Here is a 19336-nt window from a genome sequence, read left to right on the forward strand (position 1 = left end):
TGTTCCTCTAAATCCCGTGGACTGTTAAGTGGTCTGTCTTAAGCCGCATTAATGTGGTTATACCTTTCTTATTCTGTAGTTTCATCCATAAAGGCTCACTAGACGAGTTCTCCAGTTTGTCCTGACTGAGCACTGCCATGACATTTTCCCTGACTAGCAATGCCACCCTTCCCCCTTTAATCCCTTCCACTTTGTCATTGTCTAAAACAACAGAACTCAGGAATATTGAGCTGCCAGTCATGGCCCCTTCAACCAAGTCTCACTAATGACTAATATCATAATTCCATGTTTTGATCCGTACCCTGAGCTCATCTGCCTTTCCTACAATTTTTCTTGCTTTGAACTATACACAGTTCAGAATATTAGTCGCACCATACGCTAACTTTTGATACCTGACTTTGAGGTCTTAGCATCTATCTCCTCAACCACTCTACTATCTGTTCTGGCACTCTGGTTGTCATTCCTGCAACTCTAGTTTAAACCTCTTCCTGTGCAGAATTAATAAATCTTCCTGCTAGGATATTAGCCCCCTCCAGTTCAGGTGCAATCTGTCCCTGGTAGAGAGCCCAATGATCCAAAAATCTGATGCTCTCCCTCTTACACCAACTCCTCAACCACTTGTTAAACTGTATGACCTTCCTTTTTCTGGCTTCACTAGCACATGGCATAGGTAGCAAACCTGAGATCACAACCCTATAGTTAGCACCTAACTCCCTGAACTCACTTTGCAAAACCTGATCCCTCTTCCTACTTGTGTCATTGATATCTATATGGACCACAACCTCTGTCTGCTCACCTTCCCACTTTAGAACACTGAGGACTTGATTCAAGATGTTTTGGATCTTGGCACCCAGGAGGCAACATACCATCTGGGAATCTTATTCCTGTCCGCAGAACCAGCTTTCTGTCCCCCTAACTAATAAATCCCCTATCACCACAGCTCATTTCTCCCCACTTCCCTTCAGAAACACAGTCAGACTCTGTCAGAGACCTGAATACTATGACTTTCCTCTGCTAGATCATTCACCCCCAACAGTACCCAAAGTGTTATACCTGTTGCTGAGGTGTATGGTCACAGGGGTACCCTGTACTGGCTGTTTAACCTTTTTGCCCTTCCTGACTGTCCCCAGTCTCCTGTGTCCTACACCTTGGGTGTAACTACCTCTTCATATGTTGTATCACCCCCTCTGCCTCCAAGTGATCTGGAGTTCATCCAGTTCCAGCTTCAACTCTTTAATGTGAAGTGTTAGGAGCTGCAGCTGAATGCACTTCTTGTAGGTGAAACTGTCAGGGATACTGGAGGTCCCATCCCATAAGAGTTAAACTTTTTTAAAGTTATGGGTTGCTGACTATTTAATACCAGCCATGCACATTTGTACTAAAATCTGAGGGATATCATCTTCACATGAAAAAAAATCGCACGCAGCATAAAACTTACAAAGAAAGTGTATTTACAAATTTCAGCTTTTATCAAACTGTTAACAGGAAAGAGAAAAGGTACAAGAGTCCATTACAGTTAAACCAGTCTAATGTGCACAATGACGGTTGGAGCTCATACTGCAGTCATCGTTTATTCACACGCTGGACCTACAGTCTGTCAAAGCACCACATTCTGAATTTTGCTTGAAATTCATCTCCAACAAACGGGCTCTCTCTCTCTCTCAGGAGTATTGGTCCTTCCTCCTTGGAGCCATTCATTTACACAAAGCACTTCGTGCAACAGGGACTCTTCTTGGGCACCTGGGGTGGAAGGTGTTGCATCAGGCAGTACTGTACAACGGATTCTTGAGCAGGTTCACTGACACCCCATCCAGCTGTCCTTTCTGTGGACGGGAGGAGTCAGTGTACCACGTGTACATGGAATGTGAGAGGTTGCAGCTGCTCTTTGAGTTTATCAGGGAGCTGCTGCTGAAGTTCTGGCTGCACTTTAATCTCACACTCCTCATATATGGGCATCCAGTTTAGGAGGGGACAGGGCGTGAGGAGCATCTCCTGGTGGGCTTGGTCCTGGGCCTGGCCTAGATGGCCATCATGGGTCTAGGCGACAGAAGTTAAAGGGCACTGCCCAGGCCAACTGCCTGCCCCTTTTCCGACGATAAGTTTGTGACCGTGGAGAGGGAGCACACAGTCGCGGCGGACACATTTGGGGACTTACGTGAACGGTGCTGCAACCCCCGCCCCACCCCAGGTACTGACTGTTCTATAGATGGTGGTAACCATATTTTAATTTGAGTATACTTACTGTATTGTAAATATTGATTGTCTGTACCTTGTGTATATGAGTTGTAAACAAACTTTCATAGTTTTGTAAAAAAAAAAGGGGGGAGCTCTTCCAATGGCATTCTTCCCCTCTGTCCTCTACGTGGGCCAACCCACGGAAGGCTGCTGGACCAGACAACATTCCTGGTAGAGTACTCAGAGGATGTGCAGATCAGCTTGCAGGTGTTCTCACTGACATCTTCAACATCTCCCTGAGCAGCACCACCGTTCCAACGTGCTTCAAGGCCACCACCATCGTCCCTGTGCCAAAGAAATTTTCGGTGCCCTGCCTAAGTGACTACTATCCCATTGCACTCACATCCATCATCATGAAGTGTTTTGAGAGGCTAGTCATGAGGCATATCAAGACCCTGCTGCCCCCCTCACTGGACCCCCTGCAGTTTGTGTACCATCCCAACCGCCATTGCCATCACCCTCCACCTGGCCCTAACCCACCTGGACAAAAAGACACATACGTTTAGATGCTGTTCATAGACTTCAGTTCAGCATTCAACACAATCATCCCTCAGAAACTGATTGGAAAGCTGAGCCGACTGGGCCTGAACACCTCCCTCTGCAACTGGATCCTAGACTTCCTGACTGGGAGACCCCAGTCAGTCTGGATCGGGAGCAGCATCTCCAACACCATCACACTGAGCATAGGGGGCCCCCAGGGCTGGGTGCTCAGTCCACTGCTGTTCACTCTGCTGACCCATGACTGTGCTGCAACACACAGCTCGAACCATATCATCAAGTTCCCCAATGACATGACTGTGGTGGTTCTCATCAGCAAAAACGATGAGTCAGCTTACAGAGAGGAGATGCAGCGGCTAACAGACTGCTGCAGAGCCAACAACCTGTCTGTGAACAAAACAAAAGAGATGGTTGTTGACTTCAGGAGGGCACAGAGCGACCACTCCCCGCTGAACATCGATGGCTCCTCGGTAGAGATAGTCCATCTCTCTCCCTCCCCCCCCCCCCCCCCCCCCCACCCATCCTTATCACATTCTACAGGGGTTGTATTGAGAGCATCCTGAGCAGCTGCATCACTGCCTGGTTCAGAAATTGCACCATCTCGGATCGCAAGACCCTGCAGCGGATAGTGAGGTCAGCTGAGAAGATCATCAGGGTCTCTCTTCCCGCCATCACGGACATTTACACTACACGCTGCATCTGCAAAGCAAACAACATTATGAAGGACCCCACGCACCCCTCATACAAACTCTTCTCCCTCCTGTCGTCTGGGAAAAGGCACCGAAGCATTCGGGCTCTCACAACCAGAGTATGTAACAGTTTTTTCCCCCAAGCTATCAGCCTCCTCAATACCCAGAGCCTGGGCTGACACCTTACAGCCCTATACGCAGTCCTGGGTAGGTCTGTAGTCTAGTGTAGTTTTTTTCTTCTTTTTTCTCTTTTTTTTTGTGTAGTTCAGTCTAGTTTTTGTACTGTGTCATGTAACACCATGGTCCTGAAAAAAGTTGTCTCATTTTTACTATGTACTGTACATAGCAGTTATGGTCGAAATGACAATAAAAGTGATTTGACTTGACTTGAGCTCCTGCCAGGAGATCTGCAAACCAGACCACTGTCTGTCACCAAACTCTTTCCAGCCCACTCTCTCTAGACCTTTCTCACATGCCCACCATCCTGATAGGAATGTAATGTCAGCCAAAGTTGAACAACATGGCATCATATCTCTAGCAGAAACCAAACCATTCTATCAGCAGGAGACACTGCTTTTGCAGAAAACTGCTGAAATGAAATACCTGCAGTATATCGGTATAAATCTTAACCAGCGGATTACACATACAAGTATATACTTCCTGCTGGATTTCAGCAAAAACAAAATGAAATGTAAATATATGGACTGTACTGCCTGAAGAGAATGATAATGGAAACTACATCAAAAGAGTTATCATGGACAAATGGGCAAGACCGAGCAGATGCATTACAAATGCTCTGTCTGTCTTTTGAATCAACGTTGCAAGTCATCCCAGGACAAGTACTATCCATGTTTCTTTTAATTATCTTTTAAAGATAATGATGTATTACATAGTATTCCTCTGACTCGTACATTTTTCTATGAGAAGAAAAATGACAGAATTGCTTTCCTGTGTAAGTGTGTTATTACCAAGACAGAGCAGAAACAAAGTCAACCAAGGACACATTCCATCATATAGTATTCTGTGGGATAGAACAGACATGGTAGTTCATAACTGGGCATCCATGTAGCACTGTGGACTGTCAAGAGCAGGAGATATTTATAATACTGTACAAAAGTCTTGGGCATCCTAGGGTTGTGGAACAGGTGGCAGAGAAGGAGTGCCAGGGTGGTGGCATGGGTGCAGACACACCCAGATCTGAGATACTAGGCAAGGTTATTTAGTTCCAAACAATTGGTTTATTGATCATTATAGAATGTCTCTCTGGTGTTTCCCGCTCCCTCCCTTCTCCCCAACCTTGATTCCCCTTCCTTTTCTCAATCCACAATAAGGGACCCCTATCAGAAACAGGAATATCATCATTCACATGTCATGAAATTTGTTGTTTTTTGTGGCAGCAGTACAGTACAATACATAAAATACTGTGCAAAAATCCTAAGCTCTGTAATATATATGCTTATGACTTTTATACAGTATTGTGATAAACAATTTTAGTACTAACAATCAAGGCAGGGGATTAAACCCTGAAGAGCATAACTGAAAACCTGATGGTAAAGATGCAAACCAGGATGAGAGAAGCTTCCCTATTTCATTTCATTTTCCCTATTTCATTTCATGTTGATTTCATTGCCATCTAGATTGTAGCACAGAAATGTTAAAACGGATAATGTTGACATTGTCAAAATATACAGGTCTATAGCTCTGGAAGTGAAAGTTGTTCTCTTTGCTTCATCTTCAAAAAATGTCTTTCCAAATTATTATTTATCATACTTTGGGTTCAGTCACTTCAGTGCAGTTTCCTCAGGAGCTATTTATCCTCCAATCCTTGGGCATCTGCAAAAGAATAAAAAATAATTTTCCAGCTTTAAAGAGAACTACTTAAACATTGACCCAGATTGCAAAATGTCATAAATCGCAATTAATAGTTCTATGTCATTCTGATGTCAGCTGAAAGCTATTGTGACATTGATCAATTTTTGATTTATCTTTTCTCAGCTTTAATTCTGATAAGAACATTCTGATAAGTCAGAGTGGATTTGGTGTTTTTGTGTTTGGCCAGTAACATCATGAAGGTTCCCACCCACCTTGTTCATGGACTGTTTGTCCCAATTCCATCTCGGAGGAGGCTACATAGCATTCATGCCAGAACTACCAGGCTGAAAAACAGTTACTTTTCCCAAGCAGTAAGGCCTATTAACACCCCCCTCCACAAACCCCCACCACCACTACTTTATTATTTCCTGTCAGTCACCTTAGGCACAGTGTCATTTCATGGACACACAATCAATTTACATATATAAACTATCTTATGTAATTATACAGCATTTATTGTGTTTTTATATTGCGTTTTTTTTGTGCTACAAAAGATTGGGAGTAACAATTTCTAAGTTCTCCTTTACACTTGTATACTGGAGATGACATTAAACAATCTTGAATCTTAACAAGAAGTTGGTTCTTTGCGGGAATGGGACCTGTTCTCAGGGCCTCACGACTGGCCACTTTCTGATATCCCTAGGATACAGGGCCTGGAAGACTAGCGTGACTTCAGGGTGCCAGATTTTCGTGTCTCTGGAGATGTGCTGATTCTCGGCCGGTGTCCCTGACTGAAGCGTCGTGAGAGAACACAGAACAACGGGAGCAGCGGGTTAGCTGCCGTGGGTTGTGTGTCCAGAAATCTGAGCCTTTCTGGGGCCGACTCTCTGGGTGCAGAGATCGGATAAAGCGACGCAACAGACTATTAATGTCGTAAATCAGCAAGTTGTTTGTTTTGACTCCCCTCTCGTTGTGACACCTCTTTTTCCCCTATTAGGGAGAGAGAGAAAGAGCCTGTGGTATGTCAAATTACCGGCTGAACAAGTAGTTGTTGGGGTACTGCAAGTCTGTGTCTTTATTGGTGCTTGCTGCATGCTTGAGTGCTTGGTGGAGGATGCTGATGCATTTTTGCTGGTGGTCGCTGCCTTGCTGCTTGTGTATGGAGAGGGAGTTGGGGGGGGGGCTTTGGGTTCTAACGTTTAACTGTCATTCATTCTTTGGGGCACTCCTTTTTTGTGGATGTTTGCAAAGAAAAAGAATTTCAGGATGTATATTGTATACATTTCTCTGACATTAAGTGGACCTTTGAAACCTATTGATTTAATTTGCTATCTTGGAACTGTGGTGGTTCTGTTGATTTAGGTATAGTATTTCTAGTGTCCAGCTGGTGGCGCAGTGACTCTGGAGCGAAGGTTCCAGAGTTCGAATGCAGTCGGGCCGCTCCTGGACATGTTTTCCATCCGTGCCAGGTTGAGCATCGAGCTCGCAACTCAGCCTCGTAAAAAAAAACTGTCCACTCACAGAATCTTTCCACCAAGCCAACCACTTGAAAAAATAAGTGGTCGCCGAGGCCACTAGAAAAAATTCTTGTGGCCAGGTTCAGCTAGCAAGTCTGCTGGTGCTGGTTTTGTAGCATGAAGGTGACAAATGTTGCCAATTTCTGAGGACTGAAGGCGATCCAAATAGAAAAGTGTTTAAAATGATGAGGGACATAGATAAGGCAAATGTGTACAGTCTTTTTTCCAGGGAAGGGAATCAAAATTAGAGGGCAAAGGTTTATGGTGAAAGTTTAAAAGGAAGAGTTAAAAGTTAAAAGTTCCTGCTTCATATCATATAATGAAAGGTGTCCAAATGGTTGTTGTGATGCATCTAGTGTGGTAGTGTTGTGGGTAGTGCTTGTCGCTCTCACTTTCAGCTTCCACTGCTGGCTAGCCGACTTGCGAGAAGGAGAGATGAGTGTGCAAGTCTCTCCCTGCCAGTACGTAGACTCTCCAACAGCAAGTCTCATGTGCTGAACTTCTCTCGGACTTGGACTGAACTACAGAGGACGGGGAGGAGGTCTGGCTCCTGCACACGTAGCACGCAGGCCCACCAGTGTGTGGACACGCCCTGGTGCTCATGAACCAGATTCCCCAGCTATGGGTAAATAGCCCCATTGCCTTGTGGGCAGCCTCGGGAGAGACCAAGGCTACGGGTATAAACCCAGACAGCAAATCCGGAGGGGAGCCCTAAGATGTCATTGAACATCCTTCCAGCAGCTCCTGCAGCCAAATGTATTGCTCCATAAGCTTTCCTTTGGACTACACTGGTGAGGCCGAGAGAGGGATCTTCGTGACTGGGCATCTCAGGATCTCCATACCTTCCGCCCAGGCTTGTGATGATGATCATCACCCATTGTCCTTCAAGACAGATGGATGGCAACCACCACATTACTCTAACAAGTACATCGCCAGTGAGGAGGATCCTGGCGAATGTGAGGTCAGCATAGAAAAGGTTGACATACTGGAACATGTCAACGTTAAGAAAGAGGATGTGCTGGAGCTTTTGAAAAACATTAGATTCAGATTTATTTATCACATGTACATTGAAATACACTGTTTGCATTGTCAATCAACGCACTGGAGGATGTGTTGGGGCAGCTTGCATGTACCACCACACATTCTGCGCCAACATAGCGTGCCCACAATGCTCTTGGAGAAGGTGACTGAAGGGCCTGTACTGTGTTGTACTGTTCAAAGTTCTAAATGTTTTAATATCCAGTTTTTCTATCAATGGGGGATCTTTCAATCTGCAATTATAACAGAATTCCAGTGTGACAAAAGGCAAATAAAATTTCTACTGTGTAATTTTTGAAAAGCTGATTCGAAGATTGTATAATTTATACAACCTTGAGTTTTGTCTGCTTTCAGGCGGCCATAAAGCAAGAAAACCATAGAGACCACAACAAAATGCGCAGAGAAAAAATAAACAAATGTTGAAAGCATTTTGAATGCATTTTAATTTTAAAAATAGTGTAAATGAGAATTTTTTCTTAATGTTATGAATCTGATAACATTGAATTTTGAAACTGAATAATTTCTATAATTACAAGAATTAATCATAGCTTTGTAGTATTTTTCTAGAACTTCATTAAGCAATATGTGTAATATAAATGGTTTTATCAGCCAACAAAATAGCAATTTTCTAATTTTGATCATCTTTAATCAGTATTTCTTTGGACTAATTGATATTGGCTAATCTATATGCATGCATCAACAGTTTATTTTGCATTTAATTGGACTAAAATTACAGGCTAAAATTTTGCTGCTGCTAATCCTGTAAATATTTGAATTTGATTTGAATTTCTTATTATGTACTTGGTACGAGTAAGAGGATGTTTAATATTTTATAGTTAGTTTCATCTGATCTTTGTGACCATTTGGTGAATGGATTTTTAGTGAATTGTGTGTTGAGAGTTAAGATTTCTCTGTTTTCTTTAACTTCCTAATCCTAAGTGGTGAAATTGAACCAGGCTATTGGTGCTGTAATAGAGTTGTGCTAACCATGCTATGTCAAGGATAGAATTTAGGTTTTCATTCTATGCTTTCCCCATTCCCTGCCTATTCCTAACCTTACAAGTTTGAAATGCAATATTTTGTTACATCAAAGCTCTTCTGTTACCTTATTTTGAATGCTACTCCTAAATTTCACCTGCAAGTACTAATACTGGTTGAAATCGAATTGACTCATGTGAAGTATTACCTTATTTTGACCGCACAAGTCAACAACGACTTTCAGTCAAACAATCAACATTTATTTCCTTCTTCCAGCAAGTGGCTACCTTCTGCACATGGACTTTTGTTATCTTGCTAGGCTGCATTCACACAATCTCCCAAACTTGCAACTCCAACCTCTAAGAAGAGGGGATTTGAGTGCATTGGATCACTACTACCTGCAGGTTCCTAAGCAGATCCTCTTGACTTGGATACATATTGCTATTTCTTCATTATCACTGTGTCTAAACTCTGGAACGTTTTTTCCCCTAGCCATATTTTGCAGTATTCCTAAGTGGTGGATCACCACTGCCTTCTTGAAACAGAACCATAGAACCAAAGAACATTACAGCACAGAAACAGGCCTTTTGGCCCTTCTTGGTTGTGCCAAACCATTTTTCTGCCTAATCCCACTGACCTGCACCTGGCCCATATCCCTCCATACACCTCTCATCCATGTACCTGTCCAAGTTTTTCTTAAATGTTAAATTTAACATTAAATGGGTGATAAAAAGCCAGTCTTGCCAGCAGTGCCCTGATTCTGAAAAAGTGAATAGCATTAAAAAATAACAATGGCAGGTACTTGTACATATTTTTCTCTAGCCTCTGTAGCATACAACCAAATTGCATGAAAATAGACCATGTATTTTTGATTCAATATAGGTCTGCACCCCAGACATTTTGCATCCATGCTAAAGGTAGAAAGTGGTAAAAACAATCAGATTATCGAACATTACTGGGGACAGAAAGACTTTGGCTCAACAACTAATTTTTTGTCACAAATTAAAGTAATATTGAAACAGCGAGCTACTGGTCTCCCGCTCTCATTGGTGCGGGAGCGATCTCTCTCTGCTAGCCTGTCTGAGATACTGAAGTGTCGGGTTATGGACTGTAGTTCTTGAAGGACTCTGGATCAAAGCCTCTTTGAGGGGTTTTGGCACGGTGGGCGGTGGTGGGTGGGGTGGTAGGTGCTTTTGCTGGTGTTAAGTGCGGAGGCGGAGGGAAAGGGGAAGAGGTAATACTTCTGTTGTTTATATGTGGGAGGGGGACTTTGGGGTTCTGATGTTTGTTATTCATTCTTTGGGGCTTTTTTCTGTTTCATAGAGGTCTTCAAAGAGCAAGAATTTCAGGTTGTGTACATTCTCTGCTATTAAATTGAACCATTTGAAGTTACACAACCAAGCCTCTTTAGGCTTCCTCTACCAAATCAGATTGAATATTAGTTTGTTTCTTTCCCAATTACCGATAGCTCTAGACATCTGATATTTATATATTGTATATTCAAATTATTCTTTCTTTCTTTTTCAATCTTTTTATTATTATTATTAATATCAACAAAATAAAATTGATACATAGATAATGGGATTACAAACATACACATTACAACTGAACATGAAAGAATACATAAGCAATAGTTACAGTATAACTGAGTATTCCCAAATCATGGACGATACAAGTAACAAATAAACAAGGCAAACCTAGGTATATCATAATATATAATAAAAAAAAAACAGAAAAAAGAAAAAGAAAAAAATTATGCAAAAAAACTAATCTAATAATCTAATAACTAATAAGGAAAAAAAACGAAAAAAGAAAAAAGAGAAAGAAAAAATGGAAAAAAAGGGCTGTTTATACTATCTCACAAAAATACAAAATCATCAGAGTCGTCAACTCCGATCCTCTCAACATATATAAAATTGAAACTGGAAAAACAAATAGGCTTGGAACAGGGTCATATTACATCATATGAAAATATTGAATAATTGGTCTCCATATCTTTTCAAATTTAATAGAAGTATCAAATACTAATTTTTTCTAAATTTAGACATAACATAGTTTGAGAAAACCAATGAAATACAGTAGGAGGATTAACTTCTTTCCAATTCAACAAAATAGATCTTCTAGCCATTAATGTAAGAAATGCAATCATTCGACAAGCAGAAGAGGATAAATGGAGTGAGTCCATCATTGGTAAACCAAAAATTGCAGTAATAGGATAAGGTTGTAAATCAATGTTCAATACCATAGAAATAATATCAAAAATGTCTTTCCAATATTTTTTCAAAAGTGGACATGACCAGAACATATGAGTTAAAGACGCTATCTCAGAATGACATCTGTCACAAATAGGATTTATATAGGAATAAAAATGAGCCAATTTATCTTTGGACATATGAGCCCTATGCACAACCTTACACTGTATTAATGAATGTTTAGCACATATAGATGATGTATTAACTAATTGAAGAATTTTATCCCAATTCTCAATAGGGATAGTAAGGTTAAGCTCTCTTTCCCAATCATTTTTAATCTTATAGAAGGGCTCTGAACGTATCTTCATAATTATATTGTAAAGTTTTGATATTAGCCCTTTCTGAGAAGGATTTAGTTCAAACAAATTCTCCAAAATACCTGAAGACGCAAAATTTGGAAAAGTAGGAAGTACAGTATTTAAGAAATTCCTAATCTGTAAATATCTAAAAAAATGAAATCTAGGCAAATTATATTTATTAGATAATTGTTCAAAAGACATAAAACAATTATCCAAAAATAAATCAGAAAATCGTAGTAATCCTTTAGTCTTCCAAGCTGAATAAGCTTGGTCTATAATAGAAGGATAAAAAAAGCAATTGGATACAAAAGGAATATTTAAAACAAACTGAGTCAATCCAAAAAATTTCTGATATTCAAATTATTCTTTATGCACTCACCCCCAGGTTGCTTATTTTCCAAAAGCTATGGTGTCCATATTCTCATTGACTGTAGAGTCATTAGGTTGATTCCTTCTACCTGTTCATAGTCATGGTCACTGTCAAAGTTTGACTCTTCTGTTACTTCATTGAAAGGAATCTGTGCTTTTTTATTTAAGGCCCCTGGAACAACTTCTTCCAAACTTTCATAATCATGGTCATATTCACAGCTTAATTCCTCTGCTGTTTCATTGGAAGGAACTGGATTACAAAGAGTTAGAGATTAGAACTTTAGACAATTGTACATAATCAGAGTATCCTGAAAGACCGTACATTTTCTGCTAATTCCCCGTGTTAAATTACTTCCACTATGCTTCCAAGCATAAAAGAGCAAGCTGTTGTACATGTTGTTCACATTTCTTGGCTGCAGTTGCAAATTTACCTTCCATTGGTTGGGACCTAAACAGTATGTCTTGTCTATTCTGTTTGCCATCTTAAAGAGTTCTGTAGGGGCAATTTCTTTCCAGTTCTGAAGGCTCAGGTTTCTCCATATTCTTTCTGGCTTCTTCATTCCAGTATCTGATCACATAGTTATTATGTGCACTGTCTCCAATTACCTGTTATCTCCATGAAAGGCTCTAGCACTGTCGTGAAGACACATTGTGACTGGAATGTCAAGAATAGTTCCCTTTGATGCATAGTTGGTATTAATAATAAATACTTTACTAATCCCAAGTGGGAAATTTCATTACAACATTTAAAAACACACTTAGCAGTGTGCAGACTTAACTAATAATTTACAAATTTGCAATAATGTATGAAATAATAAAACAGAAACTATTGTACTATGATGCGTGTTCTCTTTCTGTACAGAGATGAACTTTGTATAAGCTTATTGCACTTGGTAGGAAAGATATTCTGTAATGATCCTTGTGACAGCAGAGTTGATTAAGTTCCACAGTGGTTAATGTTGACTCTACTAAGACCTTTTTTTGACTTCAAACAAAAACATTCATCAAGTACATTATCTCACTCATCTTTTTTTCTTTCCAACTTGGTCAATTGGTCATATCATTTGCAGACTGAGCTCCCTCTGCATTAATTGCCCTCATTTACTGCTTATTTTCTGACCCAAGTATTTGGGTTACATTCCTAACATTTATCTTAAAAGTAAATAGTTGCAAGAGATAATTGTAAGGGAATTGGCCCAATCAGGAATCAAACTCAGGTCACTGGCACCACTGAGGATTGTGAGTAAACCCAACTGCAGAAACCACAATACAGGCATGAGTTGATGTGCAGATTCAAAAGCAAGCTTTACTTTCTTTTAGCGAAGATGGGCAAACAAGGCAACCAGTCCAACTCAAAACTGCAGTGATCCAAACACAAGTTCAATAATTCAAGATCTTGATGCACAAATAGGATCCAGAAATGGCAGGCAGTAAGCAGAGATTAAAAAAAACACACTGTAAAGACTCTTCCCCCAAAAAACCTGGAGGCTCTTGCTAGTTACAAAATCACACTTTAAGACGGAGCAAAGTATGAGAATAGGAGGCAGGGTTTAAATACACAGACATTAATTGGAACCCTAACCTTAACCCTAATTGAGGGAATAATGTCTGTCCCTGCTGGCCAACCCTGGAATAGATTGGAGTCCTAACAGATAATCATGTATTCATTAACTGCTAGATCTTTGAGTCATAGAGTTATCCTGCATGAAAGCAAACCCTTTGGCCCAACTCATCCATACCTGTCTGAGTTAGTCCCATTTACTTGCATTTGGCTCATATCCCCAGTCTAAATCTTTCCTATCTATTTACACGTCCAAATATCTTTTAAGCATTGTAATTGTACCTTCCTCTACTACTTCCTCTGGCAGCTCATTCTCCCTGCTTAGGGTAAAAGACCATGGCCATTCACTTTAATTATGCTACTCATGATCACCCCTTGTGGAAATTTATCTGCAACCCTGAAGTCTTCAGGAATTTGTAATTTTTGCAAAATGTAACGTGACAAAATGGAACCTGTGAGATCCCAGGGTACTTTGCATGTCTGTGTGTGCTTTATGGTGGTGGGGGGTGGGGGGGGGGGTTTGTTCTGACAACAGAGTAAAACAGGACACAAATTCTAAAGAAGCATCGAAGCACATATGTCAGGAGCTAGAGACGGATGCCAATGATGATGCAGATAATGTTGGAATGTTATGGAATGAAACAACCTAATTATAGTTCTCTGTAACATGTATAGAAGTGCCCTGTTTAAGGTTGAAGCTATTCTCTGACAATACTGTATGGAGTAGCTTCCTTTGTAAGTAAATAATATAATGTAATTATAATTTGATCTATTCTGAATTTGTTGTAGTTTGTTATTGTATATTGGTAGACCTAGCTGAATAGTGCATGACATCCTCAGCCTTCTAAGATCAGTGGTTAAAAATCCTAGTTTATCAAGTCTCTTCTGTTAACTGCCCCCACCCCAGTCCCAGTAACATCCTGGTGAATGTTCTCTGCACCCTTTCCAGCTTAATGGCATCCTTCCTATATGGCTAGAGGAACAAGATTGGCATGCAGTACTTCAAGTGTGGTCCCACCAATGTCTCGTACTCTGTGTCCTCTCTCATAAAGGCAAGCATGCCTAACACTGCCTTTCCTTGCCTTGTTACTCTGTGTAGCACTTCTGAGGAATTATGTACTTGGACTCCTAGGTCTCTCTGTTTTACAAGACATACTAAATAAGAATACAAAGGAGAGTAGGCAAGATAGAGGGTTAGGGTGAAAGATGATATATATAAGGGGAATCCTAGGGGAAACCTCTTCACTTAAAGGGTGGTGCAAGTGTGGAATCAGCTACCAGTGGAAGTGGTAGATGCAGGTTCAATTATAAAATATAAGAGAAATTAGGACAGAGAGACCATGGTCCAGGTGCAGGTAGATAGGACTAGGCAAAAGATCAGCTGGTATGGGATGGATCAGCTGGAAGGACCTGTTTTATTTTTCAGATTTGTTTCGTATGACTCTAAATTAATCTTGAATTTTGGTCAAAGAAAATAACATTTATCATTCGTTATTAGGGATAGAAGTCAAAACTCCATCAGGGCAAAAGCCATTGAGAAGAACTTGAAGAACATCTTACCTGCAGATGGAGGAGTAGGCAATATGGAGGTTTAGAGTGAAAGGTGATATATTTAAGGGAATATGAGGAAAAACCTCTTCACTTAGAGGGTGTTGCAAGTGTGGAATGAACTGCCTGCGAAAGTGAGAGGTGCAGGTTCAATTATAAAATTTAAGAGAAATTTGGATAGAGGGGTACAGAGGGTCATGGTCCAGGTGCAGGTAGATGGGATTAGGCAGAAGACCAGCAGCCACGAAATAAATCGGCCAGAAGGGCCCGTTACTATGCTGTTGTGCTCTATGACTCTATGATAATCTAATCCTGAAAGTTGTCAGATTTCTCCTCAATCTGAATTTTCAGATTACACTAAATTAAATTTAAGCATGAGTTTCAGGAAAGGAAATGCAAGTATTCACGGAAATGATTACATTTATCATTCATTATTAGGAATAAGAGTCAAACCACCATTAGGGCAAGAGCCATTAAAAAGAACATAAGATCATAACATATAGGAGCAGAATTAGGCCACTTGGCCCATTCAGTCTGCTCCACCATTTCATCTCATGAAGAACATGAAGAACTTTCATCTCATGAAGAACATCTTACCTGCAGTTATATAGACACTTCTGAGGAAATTTAGCCAAGATGCTAGCACATAAGAGAATGTTTGGAGTTGCATTTACACTGTGCTTTTATTGAAGTTTGGTATTCCAAAAAACACTGCAAACAATGAATGTTTTTGAAAGTATAGCGACTGTTACAATGTAGGAATTATAGCATCCAACTTAAAATTGTTAAGTAGATTAACAGGCTATTTGCTTTTGGTCTTGTCTGAAGTCTAAGTACTGCCCAGGACTTTGGCATAGTTCCACCGTACTTTAAATTATATTTTTGATTTCTATTATCTATTTCAGAGAATAATTGGAGTCTCAATACAACTTCTTGTCTAAAGATGTCTTCAAAGAGGGGTACTCTCAGTAGCCTATTAGATTACGTGATGGTATGAACCCATGATTTTGATCAAGATACAACTATTACTACTGAGGTAAGTGTGATATTCTGATCTCAGATATTGAATGAGATACATGTAAAACTTTCAGTGACTTGGAGATCCTGAGTGCTAATCTAACTGATAGGATTGAAAGTGAAAGAGCCTAACGCGTCACTCAATTTGATCAGCTAAGTGACGACTTGTTTTGAAAGTACAGTAGTAGGATATTTTGATCGGTCTTTTATCCTGCCCTCCAAGAGGACCACAACCTTGTTGTAGGGTTTGGAGGCTTGCGTGCCTCAATGACCTGGAGAGCCTTGTTGGCTGGAGTCAGGACTGAATGCTTTGGCTTTTGGTAGGATCACCTATGCCAACCAGGTCAAAGGATAGAGGTCAGAGTAAGAGTGGTCCACCAGTCCTCCAGGTTTGGGGGGTTCAGCTCAGAGCCAAGAACCCTGACTGGTCAAAAAAAAACAACAAACAACAATGAAGAACCCTTCTATACAGATAGAGATGGAGGATCTTCCCTGCTGCCCTAAATGCTAGTGACGTGGCAGGCTGTAAGCTTATCTTGTGGTACTAACACCGGGACATGTATAACAGCTGGAAGTTCATATTTAGTCTGTGTAGAAATAGAATAGTGCGGTAGAATAGAACACAGTGGAAATTCTAAAATAACTGCATGGGACTCAGGTTAGATTCCAGTATGGAGCTCTAAATTTAGCTGTACACATTCCTGCAGGAATGATGTTTTTAGCCTTGGAAGGTATCAAAGGCCAAATACGTCAGCTGGAGCCAAAAAGAGGGTAAACTATGAGAATAATTTTCACAAAGCAGTTTGGTCACCCCTTGAATAGAGAAGATTAAGGACTGATTATGAAGTTTAGATCGGTGATAAGTTGTAATAGAAACCCAACAAGTAGGCAGTTCTTCCAAGAGAACATAATCTTTAAACTACCCATGCAGGGTAATCACATTTCTTCACAGATCAGCCAAGACCCTTTGGCAGGACTGGAGAGAAAGTGATGAGGAGTACATTTAAAAGGTGGGGGAGGAGAGAAACACAAGGTGCCACAGGGAGGGGGAGGGATGAAGTGAAGAACTGGGAAGTTGATTGGTGAAAGAGATACGGGGCTGGAAAAGGGGAGTAAGATAGAAGGGAACAGAAGGCCATGGGAGAAAGAAAAGGTGGGGGGAGGAGCACCAGAGGGAGGTGATGGGTGGGCAAGGAGAAGGTGAGAGAGGGAAAAGGGGATGGGGAATGGTGAAGGGAGGGGCCATTACTGGAAGTTTGAGAAATTGATGTTCATGTTATCAGGTTGGAGGCTACCCAGATGGAATATGAGGTGTTGTTCCTCCAACCTGAGTGTGCCCTCATTACAACAGTAGAGGAGGAAATGGAATGAAGCAGACCCAGAAGAAAAACAGATCGGATATGTTCTCTTTAAATGGCATAGTAGTCTTATTGTTCTAAATGACTTAGCTGTCTTTCAATATTTATTGCTCTGGAAAATAATTGGTGGCAATATTTTGTTCTCGGTGATGATACTGAGCTTTGAGCACAGAGGGGCTCTATTCATACAAAATAATGCTTGGCTGTACGTAGGTAGTTCTAAGAAACGGTTGCATAGCAAGCAGGTCATGCTTATCTAGACTTTTTTAATGATCAGTGGAAATGATTGGCACAGTCAGAGTTGACAGTGAGAAACTTCTTTCCCAGGCAATACCAGAGAGCATAGGTTTAGGGTGAGGAGTGCAAGGAGTGCAAGATCCTTAAAGTTCTTCTGGGAGTCAGGAATGCCGAACAGCCTTAATTCTAAGATTACAGTTTACTTTAGAGTACAAACATACAAGTATGAAGTAAACTAAAAGAGCTCAAAATGATGCTAAGAGGTGTATAGATGCAATGACAAAGGAATAAATAAGAAGCTAAGATAGTGCCACTGAAAATTCTATCACTTTTATAGAGAAGGCAAGATATTCCTTAGAAAGGAATAAACTAGTTAATAGGCTACATAATTAAAACAATTGCATCACGTGCATAACGTGCTAATACTTAGCCAATGAAAAACGAGAAAGGTGATAAACAAGAGGAAATGTGCAGATGCTGGAAATCAAAGCAACACACACACTCAAAATGATCAGGACTGATGAAGGACATCAGCCTGAAACTTCGACTGTTTACTCTTTTCAATAGGTGCTGTGTCTGGCCTGTTGAGTTCCTCCAGCATTTTGTGTGTGTGTGTGTGTGTGTGTGCGTGTGTGCGTGTGTGCGTGTGTGCGTGCGTGCGTGCGTGCGTGCGTGCGTGTGAAGGTGACAAACTGTTAGGTTAGCTGCTATACTGCTTTCTGCCAGTGAGTGTGAAAAATACATGAGTCTGTTAATAAGTGCAAGTCGTATAAAAAGCATTACCGGAAAACAACAGTGGTTTCCCAACAGGAGTAAGATGTTTAGAGGGTATCTTTTCTCCATCCTTAGACCGGTTGGCATCTGGGATGTTCGATGTGAGTGACAGAGGCAGAGACTCTCAGATCACTGAAGCAACATCTGAGTGCGTACTTGAATTGCCAAGGCATAGTAGGCTGGGATCAAATGCTGGTCAGTGGAATTAGTATAGATAACTGATGGTTGGCATAGATATAGTGGGCTGAAAGGCTTATTTCTGTAAAGTAAGACTGACCATTATGATACATTAGGCAAAGTCATGATGAGCAGTGACTGGCTCAAGTGGCAATCATTGCCATCACAAGCTAACACAGAAATTCATCAACAAACTATTTATACAGCCAGCAAACTGTGAATTAATCCATTTGATATTAATTTGCTCTGCATAAAAACAGCTATCTTTTCCCAATTCAAACCAATAAAAGTATCACTTTTCAGCTTACCTTTAGGAACCTGAGGAGTTTTCTTTTTTACCCTTTTCTGGGCTTTTGTGTATTCATTAGGAGTAGCTTCTGCATACTGCTTGGAAAAGAGTTTTCCCATTGGCAATGTCTTGCTCTTGGTGGCAGTGTTAGAGTTTGGACAGGCATATGTTCTCTTTAATAAAATAAAAGAGTCATCTTTTAGACATATTCATCGTTTTACACACTTTTCATCCCACGTTGCACTGCATACCTCAAATTCCAAATCCTGGCTCACGCATGCACTTACTGCTCCTCATTTATCTCGGTTTTTGGTTATGTGCACATTTACACGCGGATAACTCAACCATGCTCCACACCTGTACATTTCAACATCAGCCACTTGTGAGTAAAGAGGGCAAGAGGTCCTGATTCATTTTTACCTTCACATTCTTTCTTTGATTTGGATTTTTCTAAGGTGTTCAGAATCAGAATCAGGTTTAATATCACTGACATATGTTGTGAAATTTGTTGTCTTTGCAGCAGCAGTACAATGCAATACATAATATTAGAAAAAGACTTGAATTACAATAAGTGTATATTTATATACGAACCACCCTGGATTCCTTGGCTGCGTAAGCCCAGGGAAGACACTCTCAAGTCTTGCCAAACTCGTGAGATTGAGACGGCTGTCCCGCCCCAAACCCCGGT

The 19336-nt window shown here is 40.7% G+C and overlaps 1 protein-coding gene and 1 long non-coding RNA gene across 4 annotated transcripts in view; one reads left to right on the forward strand and one right to left on the reverse strand.

Moving 5' to 3' along the window:
• The first annotated feature begins 2050 nt into the window (after positions 1-2050).
• The window catches only part of LOC140715912 (uncharacterized), a 91300-nt gene continuing 74014 nt past the window's right edge, over positions 2051-19336 (forward strand). For all 3 annotated transcript variants that reach the window (XR_012096212.1, XR_012096213.1, XR_012096214.1), the window contains exons 1-2: positions 2051-2188; positions 15702-15832. This is a non-coding gene — a long non-coding RNA (uncharacterized lncRNA). The remainder of the gene's footprint in view (positions 2189-15701; positions 15833-19336) is intronic.
• themis2 (thymocyte selection associated family member 2) overlaps positions 3266-19336 on the reverse strand; it is a 79993-nt gene continuing 63922 nt past the window's right edge. The window contains exons 5-7 of the mRNA XM_073028432.1: positions 18668-18821; positions 11698-11937; positions 3266-5255 (exon numbers count right to left, since the gene is read on the reverse strand). Of these exons, the coding sequence (XP_072884533.1) occupies positions 11723-11937; positions 18668-18821 (369 nt within the window). The 3' untranslated portion in view covers positions 3266-5255; positions 11698-11722. The remainder of the gene's footprint in view (positions 5256-11697; positions 11938-18667; positions 18822-19336) is intronic.

Source organism: Hemitrygon akajei, chromosome 24 (assembly GCF_048418815.1).
Source record: "Hemitrygon akajei chromosome 24, sHemAka1.3, whole genome shotgun sequence".
NCBI classification, from domain to species: domain Eukaryota; kingdom Metazoa; phylum Chordata; class Chondrichthyes; order Myliobatiformes; family Dasyatidae; genus Hemitrygon; species Hemitrygon akajei.